At 44.1% G+C, this 15,466-nt stretch overlaps 1 protein-coding gene across 3 annotated transcripts in view; it reads left to right on the top strand.

Annotated features, from left to right (window-relative positions):
* LOC121538025 (inactive dipeptidyl peptidase 10-like) overlaps window positions 1–9,047 on the top strand; it is a 45,521-nt gene extending 36,474 nt beyond the window's left edge. The window contains exons 13-25 of one of the 3 annotated variants that reach the window (XM_041845759.2): window positions 18–122; window positions 578–669; window positions 4,432–4,479; window positions 5,575–5,693; window positions 5,846–5,893; window positions 6,138–6,236; window positions 6,794–6,860; window positions 7,132–7,326; window positions 7,429–7,483; window positions 7,627–7,726; window positions 7,822–7,880; window positions 7,976–8,048; window positions 8,184–9,047. In XM_041845759.2, the coding sequence (XP_041701693.2) occupies window positions 18–122; window positions 578–669; window positions 4,432–4,479; window positions 5,575–5,693; window positions 5,846–5,893; window positions 6,138–6,236; window positions 6,794–6,860; window positions 7,132–7,326; window positions 7,429–7,483; window positions 7,627–7,726; window positions 7,822–7,880; window positions 7,976–8,048; window positions 8,184–8,407 (1,284 nt within the window). In that variant the 3' untranslated portion in view covers window positions 8,408–9,047. Of the gene's footprint in view, window positions 1–17; window positions 123–577; window positions 670–4,431; window positions 4,480–5,574; window positions 5,694–5,845; window positions 5,894–6,137; window positions 6,237–6,793; window positions 6,861–7,131; window positions 7,327–7,428; window positions 7,484–7,626; window positions 7,727–7,821; window positions 7,881–7,975; window positions 8,049–8,183 lie in introns of those variants that run through there. The other 2 variants (XM_041845760.2, XM_041845761.2) reach the window with 2 other exon arrangements.
* Window positions 9,048–15,466: the final 6,419 nt, after the last annotated feature.

The raw sequence follows: 15,466 nt of genomic DNA, 5'->3' as shown, positions 1-15,466 counted from the left end.
TCTCATTTGTCCAACAGGAGGTGCCATTGTTTTCATCTGATGGCTCTTGGTTTTATTTGACATTGCCAGCCAAGCAGGGTGCCCGGGGGGAGTTTCGCCACATTGCCAGTCTGCCAGCCCAGGTCAGTGTGAGGGCAATAACGTTTTATACCCCTGTGTCATCCTCCAATGGTTTAATGCCAGACTGCTTGTTAAGTCTTCAACAGGGTCAGGGTTTGCCTGGCTCCACCATGCCCACAGACGTTTGTTTCTTCTCTACAATGAGTCTGGATCGAAGTACCTCCCTAACAATTTAGGCAAGGTCAGGGTGGCATAACACAATATGTGATTACACAGATATTAAGTCTGGCCTTGGCAGTGATTATTTTAGGTATCTGTGACTGTGTATCTGAACTGTATGTGTCTGAATAACTCTGTTTCCCTGACAATGTTCTTATCTGCATCTCCCTCTCTCTATCTGTCGGTTACTCTCTTCACATCTTTTTACATCTTTCTCTGAATTACTCTGCATTCCACTGGCAGTCTGTCTGTTTCTGTATTCATCCCCCTCTTTTTTCTGTGATTCTATGTGACACAGCCTGCCATCCCCTCTGTCCCTCCTCGCTTTCTGACGTCCGGGAATTGGGATGTCACTGTGCTGTGTGCCCTGGATGAGGACAACAGGAAAATGTATGTGAGAGCCTCTGCATGTGATGCCATATAGAGAGCCTCTGTGTGTGACGCTATATAGGGAGCCTCTGCATGTGATGCTATATAGAGAGCCTCTGCATGTGATGCTATATAGAGAGCCTCTGCATGTGATGCTATATAGAGAGCCTCTGCATGCGATGCTATATAGAGAGCCTCTGCATGTGATGCTATATAGAGAGCCTCTGCATGTGATGCTATATAGAGAGCCTCTGCATGTGATGCTATATAGAGAGCCTCTGCATGTGATGCTATATAAAGAGCCTCTGCATGTGATGCTATATAGAGAGCCTCTGCATGTGATGCTATATAGAGATCCTCTGCATGTGATGCTATATAGAGAGCCTCTGCATGTGATGCTATATAGAGAGCCTCTGCATGTGATGCTATATAAAGAGCCTCTGCATGTGATGCTATATAGAGAGCCTCTGCATGTGATGCTATATAGAGAGCCTCTGCATGTGATGCTATATAGAGAGCCTCTGCATGTGATGCTATATAAAGAGCCTCTGCATGTGATGCTATATAGAGAGCCTCTGCATGTGATGCTATATAGAGATCCTCTGCATGTGATACTATATAGAGAGCCTCTGCATGTGATGCTATATAGAGAGCCTCTGCGTGTGATGCTATATAGAGAGCCTCTGCGTGTGATGCTATATAGAGAGCCTCTGCGTGTGATGCTATATAGAGAGCCTCTGCATGCAATGCTATATAGAGAGCCTCTGCATGTGATGCTATATAGAGAGCCTCTGTGTGTGATGCTATATAGAGAATATCAAATAAAATGTTATTTGTCACATGCGCCGAATACAACAGGTGTAGACCTTACCATAAAATGTTTACTTACAAGTCCTTAACCAACAATGCAGTTTTAAGAAAATCGAGTTAAGAAAATATTTACTAAATAAACTAAAGTAAAAAATAAATAAAATAAAAAAGTAACACAATAAAATAACAATAATGAGCAAGACGCTCATACTGCACAGCCTTCATATGCATTTCGCTGTATAGACAATGGAGTCAAACTCAAATCACTGGAAATGTTCTGTAATTCACCCTTATAGACAGTGTCTGCGAATCAACTGATACCATGAATGTGTTGAGTGCAGTTTGTAAATAAATCATAGATATCATAGTGTCCAGATGGACTAACTAACATACACCATACAGTGGGGAAAAAAAGTATTTAGTCAGCCACCAATTGTGCAAGTTCTCCCACTTAAAAAGATGAGAGAGGCCTGTAATTTTCATCATAGGTACACGTCAACTATGACAGACAAAATTAGAAAAAAAAATCCAGAAAATCAAATTGTAGGATTTTTTATGAATTTATTTGCAAATTATGGTGGAAAATAAGTATTTGGTCAATAACAAAAGTTACTCAATACTTTGTTATATACCCTTTGTTGGCAATGACACAGGTCAAACGTTTTCTGTAAGTCTTCACAAGGTTTTCACACACTGTTGCTGGTATTTTGGCCCATTCCTCCATGCAGATCTCCTCTAGAGCAATGATGTTTTGGGGCTGTCGCTGGGCAACACGGACTTTCAACTCCCTCCAAAGATTTTCTATGGGGTTGAGATCTGGAGACTGGCTAGGCCACTCCAGGACCTTGAAATGCTTCTTACGAAGCCACTCCTTCGTTGCCCGGCGGTGTGTTTGGGATCATTGTCATGCTGAAAGACCCAGCCACGTTTCATCTTCAATGCCCTTGCTGATGGAAGGAGGTTTTCACTCAAAATCTCACGATACATGGCCCCATTCATTCTTTCCTTTACACGGATCAGTCGTCCTGGTCCCTTTGCAGAAAAACAGCCCCAAAGCATGATGTTTCCACCCCCATGCTTCACAGTAGGTATGGTGTTCTTTGGATGCAACTCAGCATTCTTTGTCCTCCAAACACGACAAGTTGAGTTTTTACCAAAAAGTTATATTTTGGTTTCATCTGACCATATGACATTCTCCCAATCCTCTTCTGGATCATCCAAATGCACTCTAGCAATCTTCAGACGGGCCTGGACATGTACTGGCTTAAGCAGGGGGACACGTCTGGCACTGCAGGATTTGTGTCCCTGGCAGCGTAGTGTGTTACTGATGGTAGGCTTTGTTACTTTGGTCCCAGCTCTCTGCAGGTCATTCACTAGGTCCCCCCGTGTGGTTCTGGGATTTTTGCTCACCGTTCTTGTGATCATTTTGACCCCACGGGGTGAGATCTTGCGTGGAGCCCCAGATCGAGGGAGATTATCAGTGGTCTTGTATGTCTTCCATTTCCTAATAATTGCTCCCACAGTTGATTTCTTCAAACCAAGCAGCTTACCTATTGCAGATTCAGTCTTCCCAGCCTGGGATTTTTTTTCTCAATTTGTCTGTCATAGTTGACGTGTACCTATGATGAAAATTACATGCCTCTCTCATCTTTTTAAGTGGGAGAACTTGCACAATTGGTGGCTGACTAAATACTTTTTTCCCCCACTGTATATACAAAAGTATGTGGACACCCCTTCAAATTAGTGGATTTGGCTCTTTCAGCCACTGCCGTTGCTGACAGGTGTATAAAATCGAGCACACAGCCATGCAATCTCCATAGACAAACATTGGCAGTAGAATGGCCTTACTGAATAGCTCAGTGACTTTCAACGTGGCACTGTCATAGGATGCTGCCTTTCCAACAAGTCAGTTCGTCAAATTTCTGCCCTGCTAGAGCTGCCCCAGTCAACTGTAAGTGCTGTTATTGTGAAGTGGAAACGTCTAGGAGCAACAAAGGCTCAGCTGCGAAGTGGTAGGCCACACAAGCTTACAGAACGGGACAGCTGAGTGCTGAAGCGCGTAGCGCGTAAAAATTGTCTGTCCTCGGTTGCAACACTCACTACCAAGTTCCAAACTGCCTCTGGAAGCAACGTCGGGAGCTTAATGAAATGGGTTTCCATGGCCGAGCAGCCGCACACAAGCCTAAGATCACCATGCGCAATGCCAAGCATCGGCTGGAGTGGTGTAAAGCTCGCCGCCGTTGGACTAGGGAGCAGTGGAAACGCGTTCTCTGGAGTGATGAATCACCCTTCACCATCTGGCAGTCCGACAGACGAATCTGGGTTTGGCGGATGCCAGGAGCACACTACCTGCCCGAATGCATAGTGCCAACTGTAAAGTTTGGTGGAGGATAAATAATTGTCTGGGTCTGTTTTTCATGGTTCGAGCTAGGCCCCTTAGTTCCAGTGAAGGGAAATCTCAACGCTACAGCATACAATGACATTCTAGACGATTCTGTGCTTCCAACTTTGTGGCAACAGTTTGGGGAAGCCCCTTTCCTGTTTCTGCATGACAATGCCCCCGTACACAAAGCGAGGTCCAAACAGAAATGGTTTGTCGAGATCGGTGTGGAAGAACTTGTCTGAGCCTTGACCTCAACCCCATCGAACACCTTTGGGATGAATTGGAAGGCCGACTGCGAGCCAGGCCTAATCGCCCAACATCAGTGCCCGACCTCACTAATGCTCTTGTGGCTGAATGGAAGCAAGTCCCCACAGCAATGTTCCAACAACTATTGGAAAGCCTTCCAAGAAGTGTGGAGGCTGTTATAGCAGCAAAGGGGGGACCAACTCCATATTAATGCTCATGTTCGACAAGCAGGTATCCAAATACTTTTGGTCATGTAGTGTATCTCCACATTCAGCGGTCCTGGAAGGTGGGAGTTGATTGACTGTCAACTATTGACTGCATCACTATGTCCTCTCTGTTTGCAGCTACTTCCTCAGCACAGAAGAATCCAGACAGAGCAGACACCTGTACAGGTCAGGCCATCCTGTCAAAACTACTTTATCCAGAATTTCATCCTTCGTAGGCGTGCTGACTTTGACTGATGAAGTCAAATTTGCTTAATTGTCTCCCAAATCAAAACATTTGAGTTATTAAAACATACCTTTGTTTTACTGAATGTAATTTCCGATTTGTAAGATGAAAATGTTAGTTTATCAGCCAATGAAAAAAACTATCTGCTTCAAATTCAAGTCAAAAGAATTGTGGCTTACAATTTTCTGGTTTCATGAGAAAGTAGATGGTCAGAGAAGTGAGGTGTGAGCTGAATGGTTAAATTGTGCAGCAGCCAAAGCCGTTCCTCTCCAGTGCGCTCCAGGCAGAGAGCCCACCTAACACATTTATCAGAGAGGGGACCAAGCCAACTCAGTGGATGGGATGATGCTGAGCTAGAGAATGAGTCACTGGGACGTAAAGACCACGTCCCAAATGGCACCTTTTTCCCTATATTGCGCTACAGTATATAGGGAATAGGGTGCCATTTGGGATGCAGCCATAAAAACTGATCCACAACCTGTGATTAATGTGCTCAGCCCCCCAGTCATTCGCCTTATATGTTTTATAGTGTTTGTTTTTTTATTACTCTGCTTTTGGTTGCCAGATGATAGAGTAGAGGGAGAGAATGGTGTCTGATTCAAAGTGGACTTTCTGTGCATTCTTTTTTGGTACTTCCCTAGGAGAGAGATAGTTACTGAGAGGTCAGAGATAGTGGTTTTATTTAAAAAATTGCCTTTATTTTCACCCTTGAAGAATCCTATTCTTGTTTGAGAAGTCAGTCCTATTTGTGTTTGAGAAGTCAGTCCTATTTGTGTTTGAGAAGTCAGTCCTATTTGTGTTTGAGAAGTCAGTCCTATTTGTGTTTGAGAAGTCAGTCCTATTTGTGTTTGAGGAGTCAATTCAGGAATGCATTTTAGCATTGCTATCATTGTATTATTTATTGTTTAATTAAGATGTAATTTATAACCTTAATAATGTATTGATTGTGACAGCCAAATAGTTTCAGACCCAAACCTTCCTCATCCACTAGTTCTTTAAGGTGTGTTTGGTCACTCTGTTGTCTTCCTCTCTCTCAGTGCGGACCTCGAAGGGATCTTCCAACGCCAGTGTCTGACCTGCAACCTTCTAGATGACTGTAACTTTTTCAAAACAGAGTTCAGCCCCAATCAGACATATTTCACACTTTATTGCCTAGGTAGGTGCTCCGTACACACACACACATACACACTCAAACGCAGGCACGCTCACACACCACACACACACATCCTACTGCTTGAATTAAAACAGCATTTCAACGATAATCAAACATGTATACTTTTTCTTTCTTTTTGGCCCATGCTTCTCTAGGCCCCGGAGTCCCCAAGGTGACAGTTCACAACACAAAGGACCCCTCCAGTGAGTCTGGTTTGTCTGACTAACCTACTAAACACTCTGAATCTGAATCTCTACCCTTCTCCACTTTTTACCATCAGACACTTTCAACAATGGCCAGTAGAGAGCAGCATGGGCAAACAAACATAAGTAGAGAATAATTTAGAGCAGTTTCAGACAGTTACTGGAATTCAGAAAGGAGGCGGGTCACTGTATGACTGTGAATAGACCATGTGAATGTAAATGTATTTTGTTTGATCTCCTTTAGGATACATAGTTCTGGAGGACAACACACCTCTCTCTGAGACCCTAGAAGGGAAGAGACTCCCAGAGACTGTCTTCAAGACCCTCGCAGCTGACAACCATGGTAAGTGTGTGAACCCACCCAGGGCCCACACTCACAGAGCAGTCTAAAATTATCATTAACATTCACTGACATCATTTTACCTTTAGCTTCGGTCACAGAACAGAGACTGCTTTAGGTTCAAACAGTCACAGAACAGAGACCGCTTTAGGTTCAAACAGTCACAGAACAGACTGGTTTCACTTGGCCAGGCATGTAAATAACAAGCCAAATATAGCAGCATACCCATCAAGAAAGTAATTGTTCCAATTAGCTGATTAGGTCTCCATGGTAGTGAGAGCCTGATTCATCCTCTCCCTTCGGGAGGAGAACAAAGTGCGTGCGCACTTGTGTGCGCTTTTTGTGTGTTTGTGGGTGTGTACTGTAGGCCTACACATTCTCAATGAGCTACCTCTAACTAATTGTTAAAATTACACACATAGGACTCAGGGGAGCTCATTCACTGGTGCTTTAGTTTGGTGCCCACAGAGGTTTTAGGGGGAGAATACTGATAAGCTCTGCTACAGTGTATATCTCATCTGAGACTGAGTGTGGGCCCTCCTCTTTTCGTTTTCATTTAGATCTACACCTGAAGCTGTCTCTGCCCCAAGGTTATGAGGCCCACCTTCTCCCTCTACTCATCATTGTGTAAGTTAGTATGCATTATAAACACAGCTCATCAATGGTGTTATAACATGCTTATGACATTGTATGAAGCCTCTTAACATGAGTCAATGTCAAGGATTCACTTTTACAGTTTTACAGCCTCTTACATAACTTTTAACAGACATTGATTTCCCCATAGTTGGCCAGCAGGCTAAACAACAGCTTAGTTGTTTAACCTTTGCCCTTTGCTCAGTCCCTCCAGTTTAACTTTTAGTCCAAACCAGCTGACCCTGTTCCTCCTGTTGTCATGCAGGGACGGAGTTCCAGGCAGTCAGTCAGTGACAGAGGAGTTTGCTATGGGATGGCCTGAGGTGGTCGCCAGCACACATGACGTGGCCTTAGCCTGGGTGGATGGAAGGAGTGGGGTCGGCCGGGGGCAGAAGATCAGCAGTGTGGATCCCCGCAAGCTCAGCTCCCTCAGAGTCAAAGATCAACTAGGAGTAGTAGAGTTAGTTTTCTACAGTGTTATTATTGGCCTTGACATTTTGTTGACATACTGTAGAAATTATCCATAAATAAATGTATGACCTATTTTGTTTTGCCTCTACAGGTGGTTGATGCAATTGCCTTACATTGATGATCGGCGGATTGCCCTGTATGGCAAGGTTACTATTATGTTTACCATGGCAACAATTAACCTATATTCTGGCCACAACCAAGTGACTACATGAGTTTCAAAATCATAATGTTGCAAAAGCATGAATTATAAAGTCTCTCTGTTTAATGGCACTTGTGTCTTTCCCTACAGGCATTTGGTGGTTATTTATCCCTCAAGATGCTAGCAGCGACTGACCAGCTGTTTAAATGTGCAGCCACTGTGGCTCCCATAACAGACTTCAAACTCTACAGTAAGTGAAGACCATATCAATAATACAATAGTGAAAAAACACACAATGTTGAAAAGGAAACCAATAACAATAAACTATTTTGCTTTCATGTATAGGTGCTGCCTTCTCAGAGAGGTATCTAGGTCTCCCAGCAAAGGAGGAGCACACTTACTTGGTGAGGATCCTCAAACCTTGTGTAAACATGCATGTTATGAAGTATAAGGCAATAGGTTATTGTAAGGGCTTTCTGTCTCTGTTGTGTCTCCTCAGACGGCATCTGTATTGGAAGATGTTCATAAGCTTAAAGATGAGAATTTCCTCTTACTGCATGGGACTGCAGACGGTGGCTATGATTTTAACATCACATTTGTCTGTTTAAAAAAATATATATATGCAATTCAACTGCTGAACTTATTAATAATAACCTGTATGTGTTTGTTTATGGCTTATGTGTGTTTTTTGGCTTTGGGTAACACAGCACGGGTCCACTTCCAGCACAGTGCGGAGCTCCTGAGTCGCTTGGTGAAGGTGGAGGCCAACTACTCCCTGCAGCTGTACCCAGACGAGGGCCACATCCTGAGGGAGCGGTGCAGCGTCCAGCATTCCCAACGGACCCTGGTGCACTACCTCCACACCTGCCTGAGACACAACCCCCTCCTGGCCTCCATAGAGGAGCCAGATGAGGATGAGGAGGACGACTAAGTACTTCCACCTCTGGTACTGGAGAGAGATACTGAGAAGTGAGGACTACTCCAAGTCAGACTACTACTAAACACTAGTCTCTTCCCACAGCCACTGACTAGACACAAGAGCACGGGAGTGTGGACCAAGAACATCAGATCATAGCCTACTGTATCACTTCACAGCAACTTTGGAAATATACAATTTCTTCCCACCATTGTTTGTACTGTTTGAATTGAGTTGTCCCTGATTGTTTACACTGTGTGGATCCATTATCCAAGAAGTGACCGTGGCCAGGCCAAATGTTGATTCTACCTAAAGTTTACAAAATAGCCTAAACATGGATGTCGTAAAGGTTGCATGAAGCAGAGTGGTTTACAATGCATTCTTCTGTCACGCCCTGGCTCTGGGGACTCTAGTATGTTGAGCCAGGGTGTGAGTTTATTTGTTTTTCATTCTAGTTTAGTATTTCTATGTTGGCCAGTGTGGTTCTCAGAGGCAATGTGTATCAGCTGTTGCTTGTTGTCTCTGATTGGGAACCATACTTAAGCAGCCAGTTTTCCCACTGTTTGTGGGATCTTGTTCCTGTATAGGTTTGTACCTTTGGACGTCACGTTATTGTTTTGTTCGTGTAATAATAAAGAAGTATGCTCGCAAATAATGCTGCGCATTGGTCCTCTATATCCGACGATCATGACATCTATGTTTCGTTATCCTGCAAATCTTAACTTTGCTTAATTTATTACAGCTAAAATCAGCCTGTTATGCTGTAATGGAATGCATATATGGCATGGGCTTAGTGTCACTCTAAATGTGCCAAATACATGGTATGTTTACAAGCCTATTCACCATGCCAATTCAAAGATGTATCCAAACTTGCAGAAGTTATAGACTTTGTATTTTCCATGTGTCACGAACCGGCTCAAGTTCGTAACAAAAGGGAGACACGTGGAGACAAGGAATACTTAAAGTACATATTTATTAACTAAAGTAAACTAACTAAAATAACAATGGGGTGTGTAATCAGTAATCAGTAGTGTAAGTGAGTGTTTGCTTGCATAAATGTAATATGGAAAAGTGTTGAGAGGTGCCAAAGCAAACAACCAAAAAGGCCACAAAAATACCACAACCAAAGTCAAAGTATCTGCCTGGAGAGAGTCTCCTTCATGAATGTGGAAGAGGTCCATTTATGCTGGGACACACCCGGCCCAGGTGTTTCCCATGTAGCTGATGACCCTCCCAATTCCGCCCACCGGCATCCTAATAAGGAAACAAGAACAAAGAGAGAATACGGCAGACAGAGTGGGAGGGTCGTCACACCCCCCCATAAGACCGGGGCCCAACAAGGACCCCGGACCAACGTACCAGCCCCTGCGTCCCAAACCGACAAATTGTACATGTTCACACCTCCACTTGCCCCACCCATCATCCTCCTCTCCAGACCTCAGCAACCTTTACACAGGAAGCAACCTTTAAGAGGAAAGAAGAACACAAGACTAGGAAGGGACAAACAGGAAAGATAGAACATGACAAAATCAAACAATGGTCGGTCACGTCAATATTCATGAACAGGGCGCACGAGAGAGCGCATCAGCAATCACGTTATCAGTCCCCCGGATGTGCCGCACATCTAGATGGAAGGATTGTAAAAATAAACACCATCTCATTATCCTCTGATTAGGACACCTCATGGACCTCAAAAGTCGCCTGAGCAAACTCACATTTAGCCAAATTTATCGTGAGGCGACCCGCAGCCAGACGTCCAAACAAGGCTTGAATACGGGACAGATGTTCCTCCCAAGTATCTGCATATATCACTACATCGTCCAGATAAACAGCGCACCCGGCCAGACCAGAGACAACCCTGTTCATAAGTCGCTGAAAAGTGGCAGGCGCATTACGCAGTCCGAAACTCATAACCAAATACGAGTACAGACCAAAAGGTGTAATAAAGGCAGAGATTTCACGTGCCCTACTCGTCAGTGGCACCTGCCAATAGCCCTTTAACAGGTCAAATTTGCTCACAAACTTAGCTGCGCCGACTTGATCAACGCAGTCCTCCATCCGAGGAAGAGGAAATGAATCCGGCTTAGTGACATTGTTTACCTTACGGTAGTCCGTACAAAATCTATTTGTTCCATCCGATTTACTGACCAAGATACAGGGAGAAGCCCAACTGGAGAAAGAAGGCTCTGCTATTTTACTCTCCAGCATGTACCGGACCTCAGCATCCAGACAACGCAGTTTCTCTGAAGAAACTCTATAGAACCGTTGACGAATGGGGTCAGCACCTCCAATGTCAATATCATGTTCTATTAAGTTTGTACGTGTAGGTGTATCAGAAAACAACCCTGGAAATCTCCGAATCAAACCAACTATCTCTTTCCGCCCATCAACAGGTAGATGAGTAAGGCTATCTAAAATCTCCAGTGTCTCTGAATTTTTCAATCTACCCTGCAGTATGCAATCGTCGAGACCAGAAACATCTTCCTGCTCCTGCACAGACCTAGCATGACCAGAACTCTTGGAATAAACAGTATCAGCCAAAAGAACAGCCTTACCGTCCTCTGTAGACTCCCCCTGTTCAGTCTCAGAGGAACGTGCATAATAGGGTTTTAACAAATTTACATGGCACAGTTGGTGTGCTTTCCTCCGTTCTGGAGTGGCAACTAGATAATTTTGCTCAGTGTACTGGCGCACCACTGTATATGGACCTTGAAACTTGGCTTGAAAAGGAGAACCAACAATTGGCAGCAGAGCCAGAACCTGATCACCTGGACTAAAGTGACGAGGCTCAGCTCGGCGATCATATATGCTCTTCATCCTGTCCTGTGAAGATGATAGCTTCTCTTTAGCCATTTCACCAGCGGCATACAAGCGTCGCCGAAAATCACCCACATATGATAACAGGGACTGAGGAGGCTCGGGAGACTTCCAGTCATCCTGGAGAACAGATAAAAGCCCACGCACCCGATGTCCAAACACTAGGTCATTTGGGCTAAAACCCGTGCTCTCCTGTGAAACCTCCCTAGCAGCTAACAATAACCAAGGCAACCCCTCCTCCCAATCCTTTTCCATCTCAGTACAATAAGCTCTCAACAACGACTTAAGTGTTTGATGGAAACGTTCCAGTGCTCCTTGACTTTGGGCATGATAGGCGCTAGACAAGTTGTGTTTAATATGGAGTTGTTGGAGAACCTGACCAAAGAGATTAGAGGTGAAATTAGATCCTTGATCACTTTGAATGACCTTAGGGATTCCAAACAGTGAGAGAAACTGAGTCAAAGCTTTTAACACAGCCTTAGTCGTGATAGACCGGAGAGGATAGGCAGCAGGAAACCTAGTGGTCTGACACATCACAGTCAACAAATAATTACTACCCTTTCTAGAACGAGGCAGAGGACCAACACAATCAATAATCAAATACTCAAAAGGTTTACTGAGTACAGGAATAGGGAACAGTGGTACCGGCTTAATAGCTTGATTAGGTTTACCAGTTAATTGACAGGTGTGACAAGTCTTGATGAAATCAGAAACATCCCTCTTTAATCTTGGCCAAAAGAAATGTCGTAATATACGATTGTAGGTTTTTCTCACACCCATATGCCCAGCAACGTCATTGTGAGAAGTTGTTAGCACCAACTCACAAAGCTTAACTGGTACCACCACCTGACTAATCGCCTCCCCCAGAAAACAACTACCATGAGACATCCACTTTCTCATCAGGACCTCTTCTTGGAGAAAATAGCCCTGTGCGACATCTCCCAACTGTTCCACAGGCACAATTTGGTCCCGCAACTCTTCTAATGTAGGGTCAGTCCGTTGCGCCTCGATTAAATCGGAGCGGGATATAGATAACGGGATAACAGGGAAAACAGTAACAGACTTCTTTGTGGTATTCTCGTTAGCCAGCTCCGTGACCAGGTCGTCATGGATCATAGAACGCGTCACTGCACACGCAGAAAACACCTCTGGGAAATTCTACGCACTCTCATCAGGAATCCCTACAATTGACGGCTTAGTGGAAACCACTAAAGATGGAAACGCGATAGGCCACACACGCTCCCCAGCCAAGTTATTTCCAAGGATCACGTCAATACCCTCAATAGGCAATGAAGGACGCACCCCCACAACCACCTCACCTTTCACCAGTCCACAATCCAACATCAGTTTATGCAATGGAACTGACAGAGTGTTCAAACCTATTCCCCTAATTAGAACACTATTCCCCGAATCAGTCTCCGCAGAGAAGGGTAACACAGATTCCAACACAAATGATTCAGAGGCACCTGTGTCTCTTAGGATCTTTACTGGCACTAGGTTCTTACTTCCTACCATAGACACAAAACCCTCCGTAACGAAAGGTAAATAGTCGGGATCAATATAACCCTTCACCTGGCTCTGGGCATGAGACAATGCGTCAGGAGTGAACTGATGTGGAACAGGCGCGGCTAACGCTGCAGGCCTCCATTTACCATAAGCACCTGTACTGAATTTACCCCTAGACCTAAGAATCGGACATTCATTTTTCCAATGACCTAATTCTTGACAGTAGTGACACTCTTGACCAACGTCAGTTTTACCACGGGTATCAGGCTCAACCCTAGTTGAATGAAACTCTGCCCGGGAACCGAAGTATCTCGGCGAGCGAGGCCCAAATCTCTGCGAACGCCCCACTCACTCCGAATACGGGGTTCTGCAAAAACATTTGTGAGTCAACACATATTCATCTGCCAAAACCGCAGCTTCAGCAACAGTCTTTATTTTTCGTTCGTTAATGTACGTCGCTATACGATCAGGGATTGTGTCCTTAAATTGTTCTAACATAATCAGATCACACAGCCCTTGGAAAGTCATAACTGCAGAGGCAGAACATCAGCGATTGAACTGTGAAGATAATATTCGCGCAAACTCAACATGAGTCTGCTGATCATCCCTTTTTAAAGTTCTAAATCGTTGGCGGTAAGCCTCAGGGACCAATTCATAACTCTGTAACACAGCAGTTTTAACCTTCTCATAACTAACACTGTCTGCTACACTAAGAGCTGAATATGCTTCTTGCGCTTTACCAGTCAGCACACACTGCAACATCAAAGTGCGATCAGAATCAGGCCAACTCCTAGCGTCAGCAACACGCTCAAACAACGAAAAGAATGTCTCCGGGTCCTTTTCATTAAACTGGGGCAACAACCGTAAATTCCCAACAATATCAAATGTGTCTGGATTACGACCAAAAGAGGAACGACCCCTAGGTAACTCTGGGTCACCTTCCCAGAGCAAACTCTCCCCTGAGAGCTTTCCTTCCCTAACCAACTCTAGTCGCTCTTGTTGCAGCTTGATTTTAGCACGCTCCATATCCTGTTTAAATTCCAATTCCCTTTCATATTTTACACGATCATGCTCCATTTTAGCTCTTTGTCCATTTCGTTCATGCTCCATTTTAGCTTGTTCATACTCCATTTTAGCTCTTTGTCCATGCTCTAGCTGTAACAGAAGCAGTTCTTTCTGCTGTTCAAAAAGAAGACTACTATGACTAACCGATGGAGCGGTCATTGTAACATATCGGGGAGACAACGTGTCCTCAGCAGAGGCTGCCCCAGTGGTAACATCCAGAATACCACTCTCCATCAAATTGGCCTTCAATATTAACCTAATAGAATTTTTTTGGCGTTTATCACTAATTTCAACCTTGTAGTGTTCAGCAACCTTCAACAGCTGTTCTTTAGTACATAATTCTAACAGTTCTTCTGATGGAAAGCGAATGAACTCGTCTACATTAGACGCCATAATCAGGGGAAAAAAAAAATATATATATATATCATAATATTCTTGCTCAACCCCTCTGCTGAGCACACCAGACACAAGAGAAATGACAATCGCACCGAGCACCACAGAAGAGAGCTGGGATATGGAGCTTCCCCATAACCTACAATAACTCAACCCTAGTCTTCGTGTGGATTCGCGGTGGGTAATTACACACTGTAGCCCGCTGGCAAGGAATTAACCCCCCAGCACGCTGGTAGATTCCACCAAGCCACGGATGTGCCCCCAAAACAACTGCTCAGTCCACAGACACCACACAAAAATAACAAACATTTAACCATGCCCAACGTATCCCAAAACAAAACACGTCACTAAGCCTATCAGGGAAAAAAGCTATAGCGCCGGGTAGAAAATGTCACTACCCTACCCAATCTCCCACTGAGGTACACAGCCGATTGTACTCACCTCCTCAGACCGATGCCCCAACAGCGAGTAGAGCAAGAGTTTCCAGGCTGGGCAGGGACTGGAAACTAACCAATGTACTCTCTCCAACACAGTACACAACCCAAAGGAAACCAATACTGGGCCTATCAAACTCGAACAAACTAACAAAATTTACAAAAAAAAACCTACAGAATTGGACATTAACTCCACGTTCTCCCAAACACAACCAGTTCAAGATCCCAGACGAGCCCCCACTTGTCACGAACCGGCTCAAGTTCGTAACAAAAGGGAGACACGTGGAGACAAGGAATACTTAAAGTACATATTTATTAACTAAAGTAAACTAACTAAAATAACAATGGGGTGTGTAATCAGTAGTGTAAGTGAGTGTTTGCTTGCATAAATGTAATATGGAAAAGTGTTGAGAGGTGCCAAAGCAAACAACCAAAAAGGCCACAAAAATACCACAACCAAAGTCAAAGTATCTGCCTGGAGAGAGTCTCCTTCATGAATGTGGAAGAGGTCCATTTATGCTGGGACACACCCGGCCCAGGTGTTTCCCATGTAGCTGATGACCCTCCCAACTCCGCCCACCGGCATCCTAATAAGGAAACAAGAACAAAGAGAGAATACGGCAGACAGAGTGGGAGGGTCGTCACACATGCCTCTTGCACGATTATTTTCAACAGTTCCACGTTGTAATTGGTAACTTTGGATGGATATAATAAGAATGAACAAACCCAACAAAATATAATGTGATTAAAGCACATTTCTTGGAAGTATATTTCATAGTTATGTTTTTGTTTATTTTCTTGAATTAATTTCCTTTGATAGTCATAGATACTTTGTTGTAGTGCAAAGGTTTAACACCTC

Source organism: Coregonus clupeaformis, chromosome 24 (genome assembly GCF_020615455.1).
Source record: "Coregonus clupeaformis isolate EN_2021a chromosome 24, ASM2061545v1, whole genome shotgun sequence".
Classification (NCBI taxonomy): domain Eukaryota; kingdom Metazoa; phylum Chordata; class Actinopteri; order Salmoniformes; family Salmonidae; genus Coregonus; species Coregonus clupeaformis.
This window is presented reverse-complemented; position numbering and strand designations above follow the sequence as displayed.